General features: G+C 41.6%; 1 protein-coding gene across 8 annotated transcripts; it reads right to left on the bottom strand.

The window, feature by feature from the left end:
• Nucleotides 1-1190: 1190 nt before the first annotated feature.
• Nucleotides 1191-23468, bottom strand: LOC117756742 (dynamin-2-like). 8 transcript variants are annotated; one of them, XM_034580166.1, is made up of 21 exons: nt 23021-23467; nt 19947-20020; nt 18922-19071; nt 18622-18825; nt 17254-17352; nt 16417-16577; nt 16029-16171; nt 15805-15940; nt 15141-15208; nt 13095-13233; nt 12145-12231; nt 11951-12021; nt 8213-8267; nt 7961-7972; nt 5741-5851; nt 4604-4713; nt 4408-4519; nt 3274-3441; nt 2912-3138; nt 2280-2534; nt 1191-2030 (listed from the first exon to the last, which is right to left on the bottom strand). In XM_034580166.1, the coding sequence occupies exons 1-21, from the start codon at nt 23179-23181 to the stop codon at nt 1964-1966; spliced, it is 2610 nt and encodes an 869-aa protein (XP_034436057.1). In that variant the 5' UTR covers nt 23182-23467; the 3' UTR covers nt 1191-1963. The 8 variants fall into 8 exon arrangements, with proteins under 8 accessions (XP_034436057.1, XP_034433690.1, XP_034435213.1 ...); XM_034577799.1 differs by lacking the exon at nt 13095-13233 and adding an exon at nt 14605-14743 and having other exon boundaries at nt 1191-2033; nt 23021-23466; XM_034579322.1 differs by lacking the exon at nt 13095-13233 and adding an exon at nt 14605-14743 and having other exon boundaries at nt 23021-23466.
• Nucleotides 23469-24155: the final 687 nt, after the last annotated feature.

Here is a 24155-nt window from a genome sequence, read left to right as displayed (position 1 = left end):
ATTCCCGTGAACACGATATCTCAAGATTGCCTGGTGGGAATTTCCTCAAATTAGGTACAAATATTCACTTTTACTCAAGGATGAACGGATTGGATTTTGGTGGTCAAAGGTCATAGTGACCTCACAAAGTGCATTTTTTGCCTAGTGGAAAAGTATGTAGAAATATGTACATGTAAACTGAACTGGTTGGCGGAGGCATACAAACGCAATGCGGTTTTTCTTGTTCCTCATTTGACTTCTTTGCTCTGATTTCACAGATTTTAAGTGAGGAAGCAAACTCATGAGACAAAGTATGTATAGACACAGAGAAAACGCATGATAATTGATACACAGTCGACATTAAAAGCTGGAAATAGCTAAATAACTAAATATCACACCTGTATGTACACTGATGACCAGAATATTTATTATGTCACTTGCAGTTAGATCACTTTTAAATTGTTGACAATACTTTCCAGCCACTGTCATAATTTACACCAATTGTTTCTGCACCTTTCCCTTCCTTCAGTGTCAAACTAAAACAGCTGTAGACAACGGAGACTTTTTCATGCACTTAAACTTCTGATAACCTTCATATCAAACTGAGCAGACTCCTCCAGCTCCTGCTGACTGAGTCCTAGTGTGAGTGAGCAACGTCTGTTTCCTTCACCAGTGGTTGGGACGAGAGGGGACTTGTGGAGGTCGCCTGTGTGAGGAGAAGATGATTAGGAGAAGGCCGTGAAGATTTCCACTTCAGTTCCCAGATCATTTGTTGAGCAGTAACACAAACATTATGGGGATGGAAAAGATTTCCAGAAAATAAAGGAGTGGGATAGCATACCTCCAGTCACAACACAAAAGCCATATGTAACTCTATCTTTACTCTGTGTTGCCACTGGCAACCACTGTTACCATGGTGACTCACAGCTCCATCATACAGTAAGGACAGAAGGTCACGCCAGTCTGCGCACAGAAAAGTGAAACGTTCTTGTGGATGCTCGGCTCTCTGCGTTTCACTATTATGCAAATCAGACGGTTCTGATCTGAGCGATGCACTGATCATATCACATGAGCTGTCAACTGTTTGTGCACGGAAACGGTGCAGTGCATGAGAGATGCAAGAAATAATAAGAAAAAGAACGCCAGAGAAAGGCTTGAGGAAGGAAATGAAGCAAAGAAAAAAAAGCAAGTAGAAGCACCAGATACCACACTGTCTTTTTCTATGCTTTTATTCAGTCCATCACTTTATACATAGAGGCCCTTTACATTATCTTTTTTCCCCCCACTATGGCTTTTTAAGATGATGCTTTTTGAAGTAATAAAGTTATTTGTGCTGGAGGCCCTTTATCACCGAGCTGTGAGAGGTAACAGTCTGAGGACGTTTGGCTGGGCAAGGTCACCTACTGTGTAATTATCAGTAACGCACCGTAAAACATCCCACTGCTGCAGCGCCCGACCTTCCTCCTCCTGCGTCTCATGTTTCATTGGCCCACAAAGGAAGAATACTAACGCCTATCCATACATGTAATAAAGTAATCAAGCTGAAGCTAAGATGTATCATACATTGGTCAATTTTTATAAGCTCATTTGAAGGCTGACTTTATAGATCTACCAAAAAAACTAGGAGCAAAAGGACTTTTATCAAAAAGTGCTGCCTACTTACTGAGGTGCTTAGTGTGTAAAATTACTGACAAAACATTAGCAAGTAAAATTATTTCTAAATGTGTTTCTTTACCAATATATAAAAAAGTTATAAGAATCATACATTGTTTTAAGGCACATTTCATTTCAAATGAAACAAAAATCCAAGATGACCTGCTTGATTCATGACCTGCAAGTCAGTAAAATCATCAAATGTATCCCTTTTCATTACAATGAAAGCAGAACATTTCAACATGTTAAAATACAGCTACCTACACAGGAAGTTACAAAATTACATACTGAAACAGCATCAGGAATTATAAACATGTAAATGTGTGTGTTTCTAGTCAAGCAGGGAGGGCTCTGAAGGACGTATGACAGTGGGTCGGTTGGGAGCAGCCGGGGGTCTTCTGCTGCAGGAAGAGAGGGGAGAAAGAGGGAGGGAGGGAGGGAGGGAGGGAGGGAGGGATGAAACATGCAAGGCAAAATATCATGAGAAAGTCATGCACCAATCCTTCCAAAATCACCAAAAGTCACAATGCACAGAACAACCCTTCACCAGCAATGCCAAAGCCACAACTAGCAAGTATTAAATGTTGTGTATGTGAGTGTGTGAGTGTGTGTGTGTGTGTGTGTGCACAGAACATGAGGGGTCTTACCTGGGAATCCCCGGCGGCAGCGCCGGAGGCACGCGGGCTGGCCTCGATGGGACAAGAGGCACAGAACTGGAATTGGCGTCTCCAGCATAGGCCGTCTGCCCCGGTGGAGGGCCGGGTCGAGAAGGCACAGGCGGCACTCCAAACGCTGGTGAGGGATTGAGGGGGGCTGGAGGCCCCGCGGTGGGCCCCCTCACATTTGGGGGTCGGCTGGGAGGGGGCGCTGTTGCTGAGGCCGGGCGGGATGCTGCAGGAGGACTGAGAAACAGGGACAGAATTCTTAGTAGAGTAGAGAGTTTTAGAACAGTTGAACATGAGATATGTTATTTTATTATTATTTAAAAATATAAATTCACAAGAATAAAGTCTCAAATTTACGAGAATCAAGTTGTAATACTATGGGAATAGAGTTCATTTCAGAATACATTAATAATAAATATTTTGCCTGAAATTAATAACTTTTATAATAATTGTATATACTGCCTGCTTATATAATAACATGCATTATTAAATACATTCCTTTAGTTTTGATAACACATTTGTTTAAATGTCAACCCTGACATTTATATTACAAACATTATGGTAAGAACTTGTGTGCATTCCTGCAGTTTTTCATAGTTTTTTTTTATTGTTACCTTGGCTCCTTGGCCATCCAGGTGTCGTCCACTGGTGGAGGCACAGGTGTAGAAATAGTGGTGGTGCTTATGTCTCCAATGAGGACCAGGGCCTCTTTCAGAGCATGATACATCCTCAGCATCTCATCTCTCCTCTGAGCCTGCTCCGCTGACTCCTCCATCAAACTGCCCTGGTCTCCTGCTGAGTACAGATAGGCCAGCAGCTCCGAGTGGATGAAGTCCTTCGCCTGGAGTCGGGGGTGGAAAAAAAAGATTATTACAGTAAGGACTGACCTTTGTTACTGATAAATGACTTTTTATACTCCTCTAGAACTGAGAACCTTTACAGAAAAAGCAAGAGACAGATAAGGACAAGGACGTACGCTGTTGATCATGAGGTGCATGATGGTCTTGGGCATGAGGTCTCTGATGGACTTGTTGACGATGCCGATGTAGGAGTCCACCAGGTTGCGGATGGTCTCCACTTGGCGCTCCAGCTGAGGGTCCATGGACACGGTGTCGCTCGGATTCATCGCATCTTCGTTCTCAGGCTTGAGGAGACAAAGACAGAGAAGAAGAAAAGACGATGAGGTGATTTTTTTTATTTGTGTGATCGGACAGCGGTACGACTCGGCGCTCGGGTCTACTCTAATTAAGTAGAATAACTAAGTACATCTCCCTGTACATTTGGTTTTCTCTGTTTTAGACTTCTATTCACTCAACACTTCACAGTAACGATGACCCCCAAGTCTTTTTGAGGAAAGGGAACACATTTGGAAACACCAGAGTTGTTTTTAAATGCTGGATGAGAAGTTTTATGTATGTTGAATATTCAAGTGATGATCCCTGGCAGTGAACCTCCTGATTCAGCAGGGAAGTGTACAGAATCAGCAATTAACAGAATAATACTGTGTCATTAGCGCCACCAAAGAGATTACTCTAAACAGAAAACTACTAAACAAATCAGCATGAAACTTGGTGGAAGGGTGTGACATGGGTCAGGGAAGAACCAGTTAGGGGGGACTGATATTTATGATTGTGAGCAATTTGATGCAGATCCCAATAAAAAGCTGGCTCTAGTGAATTATATGTGGTCATAAGGGGACTGTTGGGCCTTGGCGGAGGTTACGTGATCTACTGAGTGCAATTCTTGTTATAGCACTTTGCAAACAAACTCTGAGAAAAAAAAAAATATATATATATCTCAACATAATAAATCCTATTATTTAAAGAAATAAAATGATACGTATATGAGTTTAACACTTTGTCTAGAAGCTACGACAACAAATGCAGACAACAATATTTATGACAAAGCAATGTTCTGTTCTCAGCTCGGCCTCGGCTCCTTTCAGCATTGATGACATCACGATAAGTCTAGGCACCAAATGGACTCACTTCACCACCCCGCCCTCCACCGGGATGCCACTTTCTATTATCCATCTCATATTGTGCACGGCAAAAACATTTTGTTCATTCTCTCCTAATTGGATTTAAAATGTGAATACACTCTCGCATACCTGGTCCTTCTCTGGGTAAACACCCGCTCTGAGGAACGAAGCCTTCCAGCTGTCAACATCCTCCTGAGTGTCACACGCCAGCTCAATCTGACGCAGGTCTTTGTAGACATTCCTGTGGGAGACACATGCACAGCTATTAAATCGGATGAAAACAGATGAACGCCATAAACACTGTTGTTTTAGGCAGAATCCTCACCTCTGTTCAGTGTTGAAGATGGCGAAGACGTGTTTGCTGGACATGAAGCCTTTCTCCACATCTCTCAGCTTCAGGTTGTCCAGAGGCAGCATGTACTTCTTCTCTTTCTCCTGATTAAACACACGGCAGTGTCGTGATAAACAATAATGAAGAAACCCAGAATTCACTTCAAAAACACCGGCAACACCAGAGGAACCTGAAGACATTTCTTTACATGTACAATAAGACGGGGGAGTCGCAGCTTGAATTGCCAGAATCAGTTCAAGAGTAATGCTGAACTGTAGATTAGTTAAAAAGACTTAGAAGTCATTAAAATCCAGCATTTATCTAAATATTCAGCGAGGAAACTTCTTAACAGAGTTTGGTTTAGTTGATACAGTGGCAGCTGTTCTGGTTCAGGAAGCCGGCGATCATGGGTAATATCCCCAATTCAGTTGGGTTTCAGTTCAGTAGCTGTGTCTCAATTCAGGGGCTGTATCACAGCAGAGGGACTAGGCCGTCCTATTTCGAGGGCTTCTTTTACATTTCATTTAGCTGATGCTTTTATCCAAAGCGACTTACAATAAGTGCATTCAACCATCAAATGAATCCGTCCATCCCCAAGAAACGAAAGCTCCAACAGGTGGATCCTTCCCAGCCTATCCCAGGATTCATTGCGCTTCACTGACAAACCATTTTTCATAGAGGTAATGGCTCCGGCAAGTGATGAAACATGCAACGCTTGAGTATCAGGCTTCATCTGTTAAAGTGCTGAATACGGAAATCCTCTGTAGACCAGACCGTCTCATTTTGGTCCGGCCCTCACACTCTACTCAGCCCACGGAGGAGGCTCTGTTCATGCGCCGGGTCCACCGCGTCCTACGAAGGATGCAGCCTCTGAATTAAGACACGGCTCATGAGTGGAACTACACAGTCAGAGCTCCACTCAACACATTCTTTGTTTTTTCTCTACATAAAAATCACTCAAACGTTCGGACCCCCAGCCCTATAGAATTTATTTCCACATGTGGCTGCAGAGGGTGTCGCTACAAAGTAATCACACTAAATGACCGGGACATCTTCCTCTAATCATGCCACAGAGAAAAGGAGATTAAAATACAGGTATTTCTGCATTTGTTATCACGCAAGCCGCCTTACCTCCTCATCTTTATACCAGGAGAGAGACTCGGCCGTCAGGACGAACCAGTAGTCCTTGGATCCTCCCTTCATGATACTGATGTTGATGGTGAGCCAGCCTCTGCGGATCACCTGCACATGAGAGTCCAACAGTTGACTATACAACACACAACCTACCAGAGGAGAAATGTAGATCCACAGCAAGCAAACGCTTAACACTACAAACAGCTGAAACCCCAAAATGTATAGTATCAACATTGAAAACAGCACAACAGCCACTGAAGAGCAGTGGGATTCACCATTGAAAAAAACCAGACAGTATCTGTAGCAGTAAAAAAACATCACAGACAAATGATGACAGGTTTCAATGTGAAGTCACCTTCTCTGCATCCCTCTCTTTGCAAGACTGACAGAAGACAAAGGGAAGAGACACACAAGGACAATAAGCAGACATATGCAGAACTCTGGTCTGACTGTTGTAACCAAGGGTGTGTTATAGAAGTGGATGTCACCACATCAAGTCCACCTCCACATGAAGATGACATTTTGATGCTGTGGCTGAAAAATGTTCTTCTGTTTTTCAGACAGAAGCAAGATCCATCAGGAGAAGAAGGAAGAACTGCATCGTAGACGAATAACACATTTAGTTCTAGCAGCTCAGTGGACGTTAGGGAGTAAATGGAGGCTGCAGCTTATGACCAGAGAAGGTACGTTTCACCAGTTCTGGCTGTAGGGTGATGTATGATGTATAACATGTTGTTCAACCATGTCTGAAGCAACATATTTATACATGTTTGAAATGTCCACACTCGAAGTCTGCACAATCTCTCGTCAAAAACTTTTTTTTTTGCATTTTAAAGATGATATGATATGACGAGAAATACGAATGTTCTCTCCTCCATCCATCCATCCATTATCTATATCCTCTTGAGGGAAAGCTGGACCCAATCCTGCTGACACCGGGTAACCAGCGTATCACAGGGGCAACATACAGAGACAGACAATTTAGAGGCTTCAATCCCAATCTGCATGTTGGACTGTGGGAGGAAGCCTACACAGACAAACACCCAGCTCGAACCGGGAACCTTCATGCTGTGAGGCAACAGTTCTAACCACGACACATCACCATGGCCCATATGTCCTCCCTTTCTCTCTCCTAATAAAGAAAAGGTAGATTTTGTTCTCATGTGATTTGGTGTCTGGGAGCTGCTTCTTGAACTTTGTGAGTGCTAAGAACCAGTGTGTAGTTGTGCACAGCACCATCTGCCCAGAGTTTGCTCATTAGCTACCAGCTAATATTAACTATTGGTTATACCAGATCAAGTAAGGTTGTAGCATCAAAGCCCCAGAGTCATGTCAGGGTTGTTTTATTTCTTATGACTCTTTTCATTCATAAAAGGAATAATGTGTTTTTACTTCTTTTCACACAGTACACGCTCCGTTCTGTGTCTGTGTGCGTTTACTCCAGACCCTTCAGAGTAGGCTGTCTGGAGACGAGACATTTCCATGTTATCTAATTGTCTCTCTATGTGAAATCCTATACACATAATTAACAAAGTACCACAAACTACCTGTCTTATGTTTTTACCTCCACCAGGGAGGTTACATTGTCATCGCTGTTTATTTGTCTGTTAGTAGGATTAATACAAGAACTACTGAGCTGGTTTATGGAACTTGGTGGAAGGGTGGCAGGATCCAGGATTTTTTTTACATTGAGAGGTAGGTTGGATCTTCGCATTTTAATGGCTCTTGATTAAAAACATTTTTTAGGGGACAGATATTTAAGATTGTGTTTAATTTGGTGCAGCTTGATTGCATTGAAGGGGACTGTTGAGCCTTCATGGAGGTATACGCTCTACTGAGTGCTATTCTAGTTATATGAAAAAAATAAGTGTCAAGCAATTTCAGACAGATTTAAAAACTGTATCCAAAGCCCCCACAAAAACAAGCCTGGTTTAAAACACAGAACTTAAATCATCAGTCCCAAATAGTTAGAAGTTAGTTAGTTAGATTCCTGGGTTGAGGAAACTTTGCTGGTGTATTCACTGGGTACAAAATTGTCATGAGAAAGAAGTGCCAGAATCTGGCCACCACTTGAAACAAAGTATCTGGTTCTCACAGTACAACCAGCTCTTTCACTTCCCTTTCAGCAAGGAGCACCAATCTCTTGACTGACCGTGGACTCCCCCACCCACCCAAAGAGGATGTGACCAGTGGAGGTGCGTGGGGTACGGTACTTACAAGAATCTCTCCCTGGGCCATAAAAAGGAGGAACAGAAGAGGAGAAAAGAGGAAAGGGAAATAAAGAGGGAAGACAAGAGGGGCACAGACAAGAGTACGTAAATGTGGAGCAACGTAGGGCACCAGTGATGATGGGCTGAGACAATGTCAGAAAGAACAGGAAATAAAGCAAACAGCAGGAAAAGCAGCTGCTATGGTGCTACAGTGGTGTGAGGCTTTTCTATGGGCTGTTTTTGGTGTCTGTTTATTTACCTGGTTAGGCATGACTCTCTTCTTGGTAGTGTTAGCAGCAGTTCTCTGCTGGGCACTACAGGAGAGGGAAACAGTGATGTCAACTCTGCTAGAAATACGTATTCACAGCAAGACAAAGACAAACTAATTGATCAGATTAAAGAATGAAGGAATAGAAATATGGTATCACATGGTACAGTTTATATTTTAATGAGCACTATATCCTGACCCCCGTCACCCTTAAAGACCCAGAGACTGACATTTTTTTTGACATTTTAATGAGGATTTGTTACATATTATATATTGAAAGGATTGATCCATTCCCATCTCCCCAACTTCTTTAGTGCAGGTTAGAGCCTGATATCAGTGAAGTTATAGTGTTCACTTATTGGTGTCCAGTATGTGTCCACAGTAAGTGATTCAAACCATCATTGTCCCCACTTATCTATGTTTTCCCTCTGTACTGGCTGGCTGATGTTACAGAGCATGGGACGGAGAACATGTGTTTATCAATTAAGGAACATAGAATTCTCCCTGTGTCACATTTAAAGATACAGAAACTATTTTACATGCTTTTATCTCATCACACCTGGACCACTGCAACACTCTACTTGCCTTGATAGAAAATCTGGAGAGCGTCCTCAGACAGTACAGAAGTGAACTGAACGGTTTTAACCAGAGTAAACAGGTTGGAACTCATCACCCCGCTTTGAGCCTCTTTACACTGACACCCAGTCCATTTTAGAATTGATTTTAAGGTCATTTTAAGTACTTACAATTGGGCACTTAATGGTCTGACTCCTCAGTATATCACAGAGCTTTTATTGCCATATACCACCCTGCTCACACCTAGAGATCCTCTGCCAAGGGCCTTTTTACCGTTTCCTTTATAAGCTGACATACTTTTATCCACATTCCCGGATTTTTTCCTAATTCTAGTTGTTATTATTGTAGTGGGTGGTCATGCTTGAATTTGAGTGTTTTTTTGTTTTTTTTAACTTATTTTTTATTTAGTTTTCAACAAAACAATATGCATTTTCAGACAGTTACTTTCTTTTCAGACAGTTACTTTCTTTTTTATTTTTCAACTGTATATAGTATTGATATACATGATATTCAGGTACAGTGTGCAACGCATAGAAAGAACAACAAACATCAAATAGTGCTCACTCCAAGAGAAAAAGAGGGGGGATAAGAATAAGAATAAATGATTGATTACATACATAATTAATTAAATTAAAATAAATTTTTTTTAAATTAAATTAAATTAAAATAAAACCAGGGATGAAGAAATAGTAATTGTCCACTCCATTTGGTAGATGTCCCATACTTTTTGGGTCCATATATTGTATGTGGGGGGGTCTGGTTTTAACCATTTGATGGTTATACACTTCAATGCTGCGGTGAGTAGTATGTTTAGCAGGTATTCTTTGGCCCTCCCGTCCAGGCCTTCAGGCATCACTCCCAATAGTACTACTGTCCTGTTGGAATATCTCTTTGAGGGCATCAAAGACTTCTCTCCAGTATTCCGCCAACACAAGTTGGAATGCGTCGGGCCCATCTTGGCTAATATTTCTGGTGTTCTGAAGAATCTGGTAATTATTTTCCATTTAAATTCCCTCCAGGTGTTTGAATTTGTAACTAGGTGTGCCTCTGTACACATCCCCTCCCAGGTATTCTGTGGTATGACCTTGTTCATTTCCGCTTCCCATCTCTGCTTTATCTGTAGGAAATTATGTAGATTCATAGATAGAAATATGTTATATAGTTTACTTATTGTTTTCTTATCTTCGTTCCCCATCTGTATTTCTATTAAGAACCCCTCTAAAAGGGGTACGTTTTAAAAGCTTTCCCCACTCTTTGTGTGTTGTTAGAAAAGTTCTCAATTGCAGATATCTGAAGAAATCTGTTTTGGGGAGATCAAAATCCTTTTTCAGCTGCTCGAATGTCTTGAGGTTGTCCTCATTAAATAGCTGGTGCAGGTAAACCAATCCCATATCTGACCACTTTCTAAAGCCCGTGTCTAGATTGTTAGGTGTGAAGGTCTTCATAGATCCAATGCTTGTTAGTGATGAAATTAACTTCGGAAGCCCAAAAGCGGTCTGTATTTTGTTCCAGATTTTAAGAGTGATCTTAGTCCACTCTGCCAGTTCTTTTATGGGTGCATCTAAAAAAGGCAAGTTTTGTAAGGCCTCTGACCATAGGTTTTTCTCAATATTAAGCCAGCGAGTGTATGTGCTATTCTGAATCCACACTATCAAAGGTTTCATTTGTGCAGCCCAGAAGTAATATTTTAAGTTTGGAAGTTTAAGGCCTCCGTTTACCTTAGATAGTTGTAAAGTCTAATTCTAGGGCGCTTTTTTTGCCAGATAAATTTGGAAATTATTTTATCCAGGTTATCAAAAACGGATTTTGGAATTTCTATAGGTAGCATCTGAAATAAGTAGAGAAGTCTGGGCAGAACATTCATGGGAATACTTTCAACACGACCGAGCAGGGACAGAGGGAGCGTAGACCATCGTTCCAGGTCACTATCAATGCACCGAATTATTTTACTATAATTGGCCTCGTACAAATTCTGTAAGGATGGGGGGATGTATATGCCAAGGTATTTTATACTGTCTTTTGGCCACTTAAATCCACTTTGGAGTTTTACAATTCTTGAGATGTTACCATTGACATCCATAGCCTCTGTTTTTTCCACATTTACCTTGTATCCTAAGTAGTATCCATACTGTGAGATGAGTTCCTTTAGATGTGGTATAGTTGATGCAGGTTGCGTCAGATATAATAATACATCATCAGCGTAAAGAGATATTTTATGCTCTTCTTTATGTATTACAGTCCCTTTTATTTTGTTATCATCTCGGATGAGCTGGGCCAAGGGTTTGATACTAATTGCGAACAGCAGGGGTGATAAAGGGCAGCCTTGTCTGCAGCCGCGTTCCAGTGTGAATCTTTGTGATCTATATCCATTAACTTTAACAGCTGCCTGTGGTGATGATTATAATGTTTGTATCCAATTTAAAAAGTTGGGGCCAAATTTGAACCGTTTTAGTGTTTGGAATAAATATTGCCATGATACCCCGTCAAATGCTTTTTGAGCATCTAGGGACATAATCATTTATTCCGATTTCTCTTCTTTTTGATGAGATATAATGTTTAATAAGCGTCGTAAGTTATCGCCATAGTATCTTCCAGTGATGAATCCCGTCTGATCAGGGTGGATCATTTCAGTGATTATGTGATTGACTCTTCTTGCTAAGATTGCTGTTAGAATGCGCAGATCCCCGTTCAGCAGTGATATCGGTCTGTAGGATTGGCACTCTGTGGGGTCTTTACCTTCTTTATGAATTACCACTATAGTGGCCTCTTTCCAAGACGGTGCCATAGTTTTAGATTCTAATGCATGGTGGTATGCTTTTAGCAACAGTGGTGATAACATATCCTTAAAGGTTTTATAAAATTCATTAATATATCCATCTGGTCCTGGGCTTTTATTATTTTTGAGCGTTGAGATCACTTGCTTGATCTCCCATTCCTCAATAGGCTCATCTAAATTTGAGTGTTTTTATTCTTTTATTCACTATGCTTTTATAATATTTTTTGGTGTGTTTTGTTTTTTACTTGTTTTGAGGAGATCCAAAGATCGAATTATTTCCTAGATATTTTCAGACGGACCTCCATCTCTGCTGATCCTAGGCCTAGTGAAACGTAGTATTAACTCATCATTAATCAGTATCTGCAGCTGAGTCTTACTTGGCAAATCCGATGAAGTCCTCATGGTTAGTGTTGATGTAAGAGAGCTCGATGTCGATCAGCAGCAGCACCTGACGAGAGAAACAGGACAAGTTTTTATGTGCACAAAAAAAGCAAACGACAACTTTATAGGTAGACTGCAACTCTTGTTCTCTCTCTCACACACACACACACACACACACAAACACACACACCTGGTCTTTGGTCTTGCTGTCTCGCTCTCTGACATAGGTGGTGACGATCCTCTCCGTCTCTTCTCTTAGTCGAGGGTACGAGCCCAGCTGTAGATGCACACACCCACACACACACTGCTGCAGGCACCGTGACTTGCACAACACTATATCCACATAAGCAGTTACACCCAACCACTGACAGTAAATATGCTGCATATACAAAAAAATATTAGGCAAGACACAAAGAGTGAGGAGGCATGCACTAATGACTTCACTATCAGCTTGAGACTTCAGGTTACAGGTTGAAGATGTTGACATAGAATCTGAGTTGCAATGTGATAGTGAATTAAGATCAGTGTTAGTGTTTAATGATCTCAAGCTGTAAGAGAGTCTCAACAAATCAGGGAGGAATGAGGAGTCAGGTTTGAGTCCAGAAGGAGGTGAAGATTGAGTGTGGTCTGGTGGAGATCTGCCGGGGGTTTTATTATTGGTGTCACTGGTGCAGAAAGGGGTGTATCACAGGTAAAATACACACAAATCACCTTTGACAGGACAGGGTGAAGAACAGCCACTGTTGTGCCATTTTAGAATCAGCCACATTTCTTAGTGTGGGAGTGGGGATCTGATTTGGGGAGTGAGGCAGGGTGAGGGGTGGTTATTTCACAGGTCGCAGTGCATGATGGGGTACGGGTGCGGGTCCAGGATCAGAACAGGGAAGGTCTCCTAGTTTTGTCATTTAAGCGGGAACCACAGGAAGTTGGGTGAAGCGCCAAAGCAGTGGAGGGGGGGGGCAACGATCAACAACACTAGACATAGACAAGTTAGTTCAGTTGATTTTTTTTATTTTCTTTGACTGCACTGAATCAATCTTTGCTCTTTGCTGCCATTTATTTCCCCTTCACTCCATTCTCTTTCTGCCTGTCTCTATTCATCACTTCATTCAAATCGGTCTCTCCGCTCTTCCCGTTTACCTTTTCAGTGCACTTCCTGATCAGGGTGACAAGCTCGGTGACGACGAGGTCAACGCATTTCAGACAGGGGTCTTTCAGCTTAATGACCTGCTTTTTCACTATAGCCTCAAACGCCAAGTCAGGGGTGAACAGGCCTGTCCTGTGGCGAGGCGTCGTTGGCGTTGGATGTTTAATGTAAGGAGGTGTAGCATGGGCCACGGCGAGGACAAAGGGAACGGTGGTAGAAAAAAATGGACGCCCAAGTTGGATGGGAGAGTTTTGGGGAAACAAAGAGTTTCAAGAGGGAAAAGAAAGAAAAAAACAAAAACAAACAAGCATTTGGTTAGTTCTACTTCATGTTCAGAACACAAACAAGCTGCAGGTTCTCATACATGTTCATTGCAGTTTCTTCTACCTGTCTGTGTGTATGTTAAGAGTCATTCTGCAGCTTCTTAGCCATGTAAGCCTGTGACTCTATGACTGGTCAGTGCGACACTTTGGTCCAGAATAAAATATCTCAACAAATGTTTGCAGGATTTCCATGAATTGTTCAGACGATTACGGTTCCCAGAGGATGAGGCCGAATGACTGTGTTGCTTCTTTAACTTTTCCTCTATCGCCACCTTCTGCACACAGCTATACAATGCAGCTACGGACCAAAACCCCAAGCTAGAGATCTCTTGTTTTATTATGAACATTTTTTTGGGCTAATTATGAAACTGTGGCAGGACAAATTAGAACATGGCGGAACACCACAGTCTTGATAATTATTGGGAAACACTGCTTTGACGTGGTGAGACAGGGCATTATCCTCTGTGGAGGTTTGTACTCTCAGAGCCCTTCTAGTCTTCCTATTTGTCTCAGCATTATTACATTAGATGGTTGTTTGTTTGTAAGCAGGATTATGCAAAAACTGCTTAACTGATGTCCATGAAATATTGAGAAGGGGTTGGGCACAAGGCACGGAAGAATGCATTTGGAGCATATCTGGATAAAAGGGCAGATCCAGGAGTTAGCCTTGGTGGAGGAATGCGTTCTCCAAGCGCCTTTCTACTTCTACAAATGCTAACATGCTGAACAAAGATGGTAAACAATACACATGTTGAACATGCTTTGTACGCTGACATTAGCATTTAGTTAAAACAACACTGTGCTTAAGTCAAGCCCCTATAGTGCTGCTAGCACGACTATAGACTCTTGTTTAAGCTGTAGCTTCAAACCAAGCCTGCAGCTTGTTTTGCAATGAACTTACACAGGAATGTGTAACAATCTGTCTGCTTCTGACACCACACCAGTACACACAGGACATTCAGCTATATCTACTGATACTTGCTCAAGCAAACTTCAAAGCAGGGCTGTGAAAATGAAGTCCCCTGTTTGAATTCCTGCACCATATTTTTCATTCCATAACTGTGGCTTTACAGAATTGTGTGGCCCCAAAATGGCCCCCAGCAGCAGCCCAGAAGTTGCTCAGTCTATGTGGTGTGTATGTACGGGTGTGGCAGCCAGGCAGGAGACCATGCAGTGATACCTTATTGGTGCACTGTCTGACTGTGTTGATGAGCTCCTGGATGACCAGGTCGATGCATTTCAGACACGGCTCTTTCAGCTTAATGATCTGCTTTTTCACTATGGCCTCAAACGCCAGGTCAGGGGTGAAGAGGCCTGTCCTGGAGGACATACAGACAAGACACACATGGAGACACGGAGCAGGAGAGGGGGACAGAAAGACACAAAAAGGGAAAGTGTGAGACAGGCTAAAAGACAGGGACGACGTGAGCAGACAGACACTGAGGACGACAAGATGGTAAGAAGTGGAAGAAGAACTTGAGGAGGTGGAGAAGAAGACGGACATACGGCCCACGAGCAGGCAGGAGGAGTAAATAAAAACTGGTCACAGATAAAAGAAAGTAAAGACAGACTGACAGATGGTCAGCACATTAAATGGACACAGACACTGACAGTTGAAGACAGAGAAGACTGTACGTCTTTATGAAGCTGACAAACAAAAAAGCAGACACACAGGTCAGTAGACAAATGTTTTGTCTGCAGTCTGTCTCAACTTGCCTGACACCGTGGATGTTCTTGATGGCATAGCTGATCTCTTTCCTCAGCTCCTTCTCATCAAACTCCATCTGAGGCACAGCGCGAAAACACACAGAGATTTGACATGTTCTTTGTAAAATAAATTCTACTGTTCAGTGCCACTCGTTACACTGACACACACGGACAGAAAGCATTATAAGAAAAATCTGAGTGCCCTTTCTTTTATTGGAGTTATGAGAATTTAGGCAGTATAGCTACAGTGTGACACCAGCATTCTACAGATGACTACATCAGGACAAGTATACAGGAGAATAAAAGCAGTTCTTTGCCACATTAAACGACAAATATCTAAATATATGACTTTAATGTGATAATGAAAATTCCAAAACATAATACTAAGAATCACAAAAATAATAATAATAAAAATCATATGAATATAGAGCAATTCCTTAACAAATCAAATGACAAATATAAAAATATATGACTTTAATGTAAACAATGACATTTATAAAAAAAAATATTACTACTACTAAAAATAATAATATATAAAAAATATAAATCATAACAAAAGAGAACAAATCTTTAACAAATTAAATGATAAATACAATGATGGCTATGACTTTAATATGAATCGAATGTAATTATTGAAATCTCTAATACTAATAATAACAATAATAACATTCACCTTCACCAGCTCGAATGGGAAGCGCTCGTGAAAGATGCGGTTGATCTTGGCTCCACCGGACAGGTTGGAGGTGTCCACCTGATCTCCAGACCCCTCGATGCACTTCTCAAAGTCGACACCAAACTGCTGCACCATCCTGTAGATTGTGCGTAGTTTAAGGGAAATGTCATAACTTTTTGCAAGAATGTACTCATGTGCCTGAACCTGAATGCGTAGGGACTGACTGAAGTAAGGCCTTGGTCTTGCGTGTGGGGTCGTCAGGGCGGAAGTTCTTGTACTCCTCCACCTCCTTCTCCAGCGACAGCAGCTGGCTTTGCAGCTTGCTACGTAACCCCGGCAACGTGTCGCGGATGTGATTGGTAAGTTGCTGGAGAAAAATATAAGTGAAAAAATATTCAAAGACAAGTTCATTCTGGTATTGAATTTAAATTTTATAGCATCCACATGTACTTGTTAAATTATCTAATGTGACTAAAGTCAGTGCAGCAAATCTCCACATGAGACAACACATTGATGCACAAATGATAACATCCCAGGAAAAAAAGTATCCCTTTATAAATCAGTCCCTGTGCTTGTATGTACGTGTGTACATATGGTCATTGTGTGTCTCACCTGGTTGAGGGTCTTCTGCAGGTGAGGTGTGCCCATGCGTTCTGCAATGTGTCTGTATGCAGGATGGGACAGGAAGAACTTCCTCTCAGCAGCCAAAGCAACCCGGATGTCTTTCTTCCCATCGATGTCCTTTTGACTGCGGTTCACCACCCCGATGTAACCTGAGGAAAAACACAGACCAACAGGAGAATGAAAAAGAAAACCTTGACTGAAGAACAGACTTGAGTGTAAGATGCCCCAAATGGCTTAATTTCTGAATAGTGGATCCAATGACCAAATTGAGCAAAAAGTGAAACCAGCTGCAGTAGAGGACTAAAAGAGCCTCAACTGGAACAGAGCAAATGTTGTATAATAATTTGAGGTTATATATTTTTTTTCTTTTTGCCCCCAGAAACTGTGGATCTATGATTTCCTGACTAGTCTGTTCAATTGCTCCAAGTGCTCCATAAATCAAATATAATCATATTATTATTATTAAGTGTAAGAAGGTTTTGTTAATCGGATGTGAACACAATGAAACTCACAAACAATTCAATCAATTTAACTGTTAAATTTCAAAGCCAATGCTTAATATTACAGGAGAAACACCTCAAATAATATGTCACTGGCAGTTGTGTGTGTCTGATAAACTGAGTACCACACCCTGGTGGTAAATATCTGTGTGTTGGGATATCTGTCCCTGTGGGTCTGCTTAAAAAAGTGACTGTTCTGATCTTAAGACTTGCCAAAATGAAATAAAAACATGTTGTCAACTTCTGTCCCATCTCTGCAAGTATTCCACTGTTTTGTAAATTGGTGGAGTTAAAGAGAGCATTTAAAATATGTGTGTGGTCTCACCTCTGCGCAGCGGCAGAAGTTTGTTTTCCAGGATGTCCTGTGCATCTGTCCCTTCGTCCATCAGGTCCAGCTTAGTGATCACACCAATGGTCCGCAGACCTAAAGAACAAAGTGTCACAGGTAAGACTGATGCTCTGATATCCACAGATGGAAGAAGAGGGGTTTGGGATGAACACACACAGTTTAATGACATTATTTAGCCAGTTTAATTTGAAGAAAGGGGAGGGATGTTTGCGAGGCAGGAAGTCAACTCTAGCCGCACTGCTCTACTGCACTATCCACAGTCCTCTACCACTGACACACTCCCAGTCTATAGGAGGTCTACATGAAGCTGCAAAGGTTTCCCATGTCTCCCTTTGTCTGTCAATACCTCTGGTGTTCTACGTCAGCATTGCTGCTTGTTGTTTCAACCCCAACACCACCCCCCCAGCATCCACCTGCAGGCTCCAGCAGGGGGCTGAGGATATTAGTTCACCACTCTCCATTGTCTCTATGTAACAAGAACCTAAATGCCCATCTCCATGTTCTGCTGCTGTAATAAACATTTCAAATGATGTCTGACTGAACCCATACTGTGTTGCTACCCTGATGTAGTTTCAAAACCTTGCAGCTTATTCGTACTTAACCTAAACTGCGGCTACGACTGATGAGAATGTAATTTTAAAGGACATTTTGATCAAATGGTGAAAAGAAAAAAGTTCATTATGAGAGGGACAAATTGACACTAGCACAGCTCAAAGTGCTCATGTGCCAGCAACAACCAAAATAACTTGTGTAAAACATGTGAATATAACAAAGTAACCTTTGAGGTATGTGTATGCTGCAAAAAGAAGAAAAAAGAAGATTAAGGTTATATTAAAGTTATCAATTCTGTTAAAATAACTTCTATTTGCACATACCTAATTCATTCGTGTGTTACCAGTTGAAGTAATTTCTTAAAGTTGGTTCAACTATTTTCTTCTATCAGTGTGAGGTGAAATTCCTGTTTAAAAAGTGTCAAGTGATAATTTAGTAAAACTGCTAAACTGTCGGTCCACAGCAGACAAACAGTATGTAGTCATTATCATATTACATAGAAATTGTTTAAAAAGATCCTCTGCATTGAATAAAAGGGATAATTACATTTAATTATATCTCTTCATCGATGCTGTCGGAAAGTCTTTAACAACGTAACTGTAATTATTCTAATGAGCCTGCGCCGAGGCAAAGATTAATAGAAAGAAGATGAGAACAAATGGCTGCAAGATCCAGCTGGAAAGACTTAGTGTGGTCTGGTGACTCAGTGACTCAGTGTCGGATTAGAGCAAATAATGGCTCCGTTTAGAAACATACCAATATCAAAAGACACACACATCAACATGATCTTACCCTGAGGGTCCACCTCCTTGGCTATTTTGAGGGCGTCAGAGTTGGCCAGGTCACTGTTGGCCGGGGTGACGGCCAGGATCAGGCAGCTCTCCTTAGTGATGAACTGCAGCAGCATTTCTCTGATCTGGTGCTCGATGTCCTGAGGCTGGTCCCCCACCGCCACTTTGGTCATCCCCGGCAGGTCGATCAGGGTCAGATTCAGCACTGAGTTCACAGGAAGGAAGGACTCAGTCAGACAGAGGTTGAAAACTCACCACTACAACACAATACGTTTTCACAGCGTGTGCATGTGTGTGTTACCATTAGGGGAGTAGACACGGAGGTTGATGGGGACCGGGGAGATGCCCTTGTTGGAGCCGGTGATACGCTCGGTCTCTGCTTCGATCTCCTGACGGACTTCTTCAAAGTCCACAAACTTGCGGCCCTTACAGTGCAGGAACTCGGCATATTCTACATGGTGAAAATGAGAAATGCAGACAAGAGAGACATGAACGAGAGATGTGTATACAAAGTATATAGAAAATACTCAATTTTATATTATATTGTATTATTGTTAATATTGTAATTTTTAGACTTGTTAATCTATTGACATTCTCAACAGAACCCTTGAAACAAATGTTTTTACTGTAGACTTCTCCTGACTTAGATGTTTTGTCTCATCCTGCTTTTAATCACAGCACAGCACAAAGCTACTGGACGGATTACCACGAAACTTGGTAGACAGATGTGGTTTGGGCCAGGGGAAAATATACAGCAGATCTGGATCAGGGGGCACATCCAGGAAATAGTTTTCACTTTCTGTAACACTGAGATCATCAATGTTTATATTGTTTTTATATATTTATATATCTTATTTATAGAATAAATTATGGATCTTGATGAAAGAACTGATATTTATGAGTGTGTGCAATTTGACAATTGAATGTGTTTCATATAGACACTGTAGGGGCTTTGCGGAGATATGAACTGAGCTACATTCTAGCTAATATAATATACTGCTTATTCCTGAAGTGTTTTGACCTGTTTAATCTCATCATATTTTTTATTGTTTTTAGTCTTCTATCATAATGTACTCAGTGTTGCATTTATGCCTGAATTATGCTATGCAAATAAAGTTCATAACTATTATAAGACGATGTACACATCTGCCCAAACGTTCATGTGAACATTTGCATGTGTATAACTACATGATCCGTATGTCATGTGGATGGTATGTAATATGGCTATAACCCACTTGATTCTCTTTGCTTTAGCCTTGTTAGTTTTTAGTTTTGTGATGATTAAAGAGAATAAAAAACATTTAACCAGTAATGCGTGCAACTTGCCTGCTTTACTGTTAACCAGCTGGAGGATGAGAGGACGACGGGTGACAATACCAGATCCTCTGGGCAAAAAGTCCCTGAGGGAGAAACAGAAGTGAGGTTTAACAAACATACACTGGGGGAAAGGATATTGACAAGAAAATGTCCGTTTTGGCCGAGCGCGGCCTAGATTCACTATCCTGATACATGATGAATCGTTAAAATAAATACAAAAGAGCTGAAAAGAAATAAACACAAAAAAGGAAAAGTATTTCATTTTCAAATGATATCAAAATACTGCATATTTGTCTGCTTATACTTAAATTAAACGCCAGGCTCTACTTTGCCTCCCTATACTTCCTTTAATCACGTATGCAGGCCTCTATGTCAGCGGGTGCATTATTCATACAAGACCAAGATGGACTTACAACCCTATCCATTAAAAATAGTGCAGAGTTACAGGAGCGTCTCCCTCTGTTCACGTTACACACGTTCATGAGAATGGAAACTCCTGTTCAATAGAGCTGTGATCAGTTCCAGGTCAGTGGCAACACATCTCTCCGAGCCATGCCAACATGTCTGTGTGTGTGTGTGTGTGTGTGTGTGTGTGTGTGTCTGTCTGTGTGTTTGCCAGGTCACTGGTATAGCTTTGGCCACACACACACACACACACACACACACACACACACACACACACACACACACACACACACACACACACACACACACACACACACACACACACACACACACACACACACACACACACACACACACACACACACACACACACACACACACACACACACACACACACACACACACACACACACACTTTGCCTGTTGTCCACTGCTGACAGAGCAGTCAGGAAGTTACACAACTGTGATTCCCATCCTCTTTCCTCATCTCTTCCTGTCACTTATGAAAGCAAATAAGAACTATGATGATTACCAGCAACACAGTTCATCAATTCAATCATGAAGTCATGTGTTCCGTGAACGTCTGCTGACAAACATTTACTATTTAAATGTGAAGGCGTGGTCATTTTTGGTTAAACATTATTGCAGAATAAATACCTCTGGGCTGTTTGTCTGACACTGTTTTTAGACATTTTATATTCTAGACCAGGTGTCACTACCAGGGGCAGGCAGACTGTAGATTCCAACCCAGACGCCATCCATTTCCAATGTATCGATAAATCATTCAGAATAATTTTTTATTTTTTATTAAGCACTTTATTTTATTTAAACTTCCTGTTATGCATTTTATTTTTTACTTGACATGAGAAAAAAAGAGCATATTATTTTCAGTTCATTAGTTTTTTTTTTTACTGTTTATAGACTTCACAATCAAAAGGTTTATGAATAATGACAATAATCGTTAAGTGCAGCACTATTCCCAACTTCCTTGGCTCGTGACACTTAAACTTTAAGCCTTTTAAAGTCTTTGTTTCATTTGAATAATCACTACACACAAATGCACAACAATCGAGAGTCAGTCTCAGCTGTCAATAGCATCAAATAACTAATTAAAACCAAATTTACCGGAATAATTTGCACTTGAACAAACATCAGTGTGATGAGAACTACGTAAATGACACAAACCATCTTTGTGAAAAATGCCCTTGACGTGCACCCTGGCTTTTTAGTTTGGTCCATGTCCCATCCATTAACATGGAGGAGGCGGGATTTATGACCAATTCTGATGCCCCCGACCAGGTGGCGATCGAAACACTTTGGCTTCACTTTCGGGGGCAGCCATGTTGTCCGTCTTTGTATACAGCCTATGATTCAATCCTATATACACTTGGTCTAAAATCATTAAGAAGAAAATAAAAAGGACACACTAAATCAGTCATGGAAATAAAACTGTCGCGGCTTTGATTGACTTAAACGGGTTCTCACAGCCTCCACACCTCCGCATGTCGCAGGCCTAATTAACAAACATATACCCTTTTGTGGGTATATGTGGTGCCCAGTGTGTCATATACACATGACAGTGCAGCTGGTGACATCACTGATGACCCCAGCACAAACACATCAATGCCCCCACTGTCTCCCCCGGCCACTGCTTGGGACTCGGACACAAAAGGCAACAGGGGGAAAAAAGGAGACATGTCCATCTAATCCACATTCCCTATCTCTTGGACAACAAATGAAATCATTCTCACATGTCGAGCAGTTAAGTGCTCTCATTTGTGGCTCTACCCTGACTTAGAGATGAAGACATAGAGCTAGCTGCTGCTGCTGCTGCTATCTTCAGTGGGTTAGGCCTGAGCGGCAGCAATGTCTTCTTCCCCTTCCCTTTCCTCATTCCTGTGAAATGTCTTGACTGTAAAACAAAAAAAAGGGATTCTTCCCCACATTGTTGGAAACTGGGCCGACTGAGCCAAGCATGTGGCATTAATGTTGTTCTTTCTGCGATTCGTCATCCAGGACGATCCAGAACTGCTCATTGAAATTCCCTTGGAACTGACTCATCAACCTCACAAAGAGAAAACGTGTTTGCATGCTGGGAGCACAGACCCCTGCCACTTCCATTCATACTTTCGGTGTCACTCACCAATTATTGATCTATTAATGACAATGACCTCGTTAATGGAACCAACAATTTTTAGTATCTGACCCTTGAAAGTAAACCATTGACCTGACCTATGTAATATGACGTCCATAAAGGTGGATTTAGTGCACAGGGAAGGTAATCTTGAGGAGAAGCAGACTTTGTAAATGTTTGACAGGATGAGGCTCATGTGAGGCTGCTGAGGGAATCACATTTTAACTGCACAGATTCATTTGAATCTAAAGTCACCTTTTTAAACCCACTCCTCCAGAGTTTGTTTGTCACACCAGCTGTTTTCTTGCGTAAAATGCGTAATTATCGACCGTGAATTGCTCAGCTCCAAAATGGAAAGAATCCGTTAGGGGGGGAAACAGTAGGAACTGGGAGGCACAGACAGAGCGCGTACCCGAGCGCTTAGTTGGCGACTTTTACGCAAAAGTCTGGTTTGAATTATTAGGAAAAAAAAACAGACTTGAACTAAGAAATATTCGCATTGGCCGTATCAGATAAATCAAATAAAAGATATAAACGTTACAACCTGCCGACGAAATTCTCCAGCACCGAGCTCTTCCCTGCGCTCTGCCCGCCGACCACCGCTATCTGCGGCAGGTCCAAGTTGCAGCTCTGGCCGATGGAGCTGAAGGCGTCCTGGAGCTTGTTGATGAGGGGAATGAGGTCTTCCATCCCCCGGTTTCCCATCGCGGCACCTCGGTGTGCCCAGCTGGGTCTTCTTCTCCCCCCCGGTCGAGTGGGAACCGGAGAGGGTCGCTCGCTCCCACAGCAAAGCCTAAAACTTCCCAGATGGCGCAGCGGTCTGCGCGTCTATCTCATCCAACCACAGCGGAGGTCCCGATCCTAGAGTCCTGACGTCGCCCAGAGCCCCGAGCAGCTTAAGAGCTGGACGATCGCATATTGAAGTGGCGACATTAACACAGAAAAACTTCTGTCATCATCCGGTCAGGCGACACCCAGCCTCCGCAGGAGAGTGTGGCTCCGCCTGCTGCGTCCCTGCGCGCACTCATTGGTCGGCTGGGACGTCAGTCAGGGAACCAGTACGTGTCATCTTCATTTTCTATGGATTTGGATTGAGTTTGAATTTGCACTTTGAGAAAGTAGGAGGATTATAACATTGACCTCATTATAAACTCAATGATTCTGTTTGGTGGAGTTCACATGCACAAAGTTAGCCAATAACTTTTACTATATTTCAGACAAAGATCTCCCAAAAAGTAATAAAATGTCCATATTCATCATAAAATGTTCAATGAACAACAAGAAACTATTTCTCCCCTCTTTATTTCATTTTCTTTCCTTTATATTCATGTTATATATAATGTTTTTACATAATGCATGTTTGTACTTTTTTAATTATGTATTGTTTGTTTTTTTGTATACAAAAGTAAATAAAGTTGACAATGCAGGGAAAATAGGTTAAACACATTTAAACCTGCTTCCTCCTCATGCTTTATACCTGAAACTTTAACAGTGAGCTTCAGTTGCAGATTATACTTCCTGTGTTTTGTATGTTTGACTGTTCCACGGACTTCTGGTTATATTTCATGGTATTTTATTATATTTGCAACTCATTGTAAAATATTCTATATAGAAATAAAGTTCAGTTACTTTCTAGACCAACTGTGTTTTGTCTTTTTTATTTCTGATTTTACACCAAC

Source organism: Hippoglossus hippoglossus, chromosome 1 (assembly GCF_009819705.1).
Source record: "Hippoglossus hippoglossus isolate fHipHip1 chromosome 1, fHipHip1.pri, whole genome shotgun sequence".
Classification (NCBI taxonomy): Eukaryota; Metazoa; Chordata; class Actinopteri; order Pleuronectiformes; family Pleuronectidae; genus Hippoglossus; species Hippoglossus hippoglossus.
The sequence above is the reverse complement of the archived record's forward strand: the minus strand, read 5'-3'. Positions and strand labels throughout refer to the sequence as shown.

Coding starts and splice junctions, on each gene's coding strand:
- LOC117756742 (XM_034577799.1), bottom strand. CDS start 23,181: ATGGGAAACCGGGGGATGGAAGACCTCATTCCCCTCATCAACAAGCTC. Junction 20,021..23,020: donor CTGGAGAATTTCGTCGGCAG/GTTGTAACGTTT, acceptor TTTCTCCCTCAG/GGACTTTTTGCCCAGAGGAT. Junction 17,353..18,621: donor CAAGGAGGTGGACCCTCAGG/GTAAGATCATGT, acceptor TTTGTTCTTTAG/GTCTGCGGACCATTGGTGTG.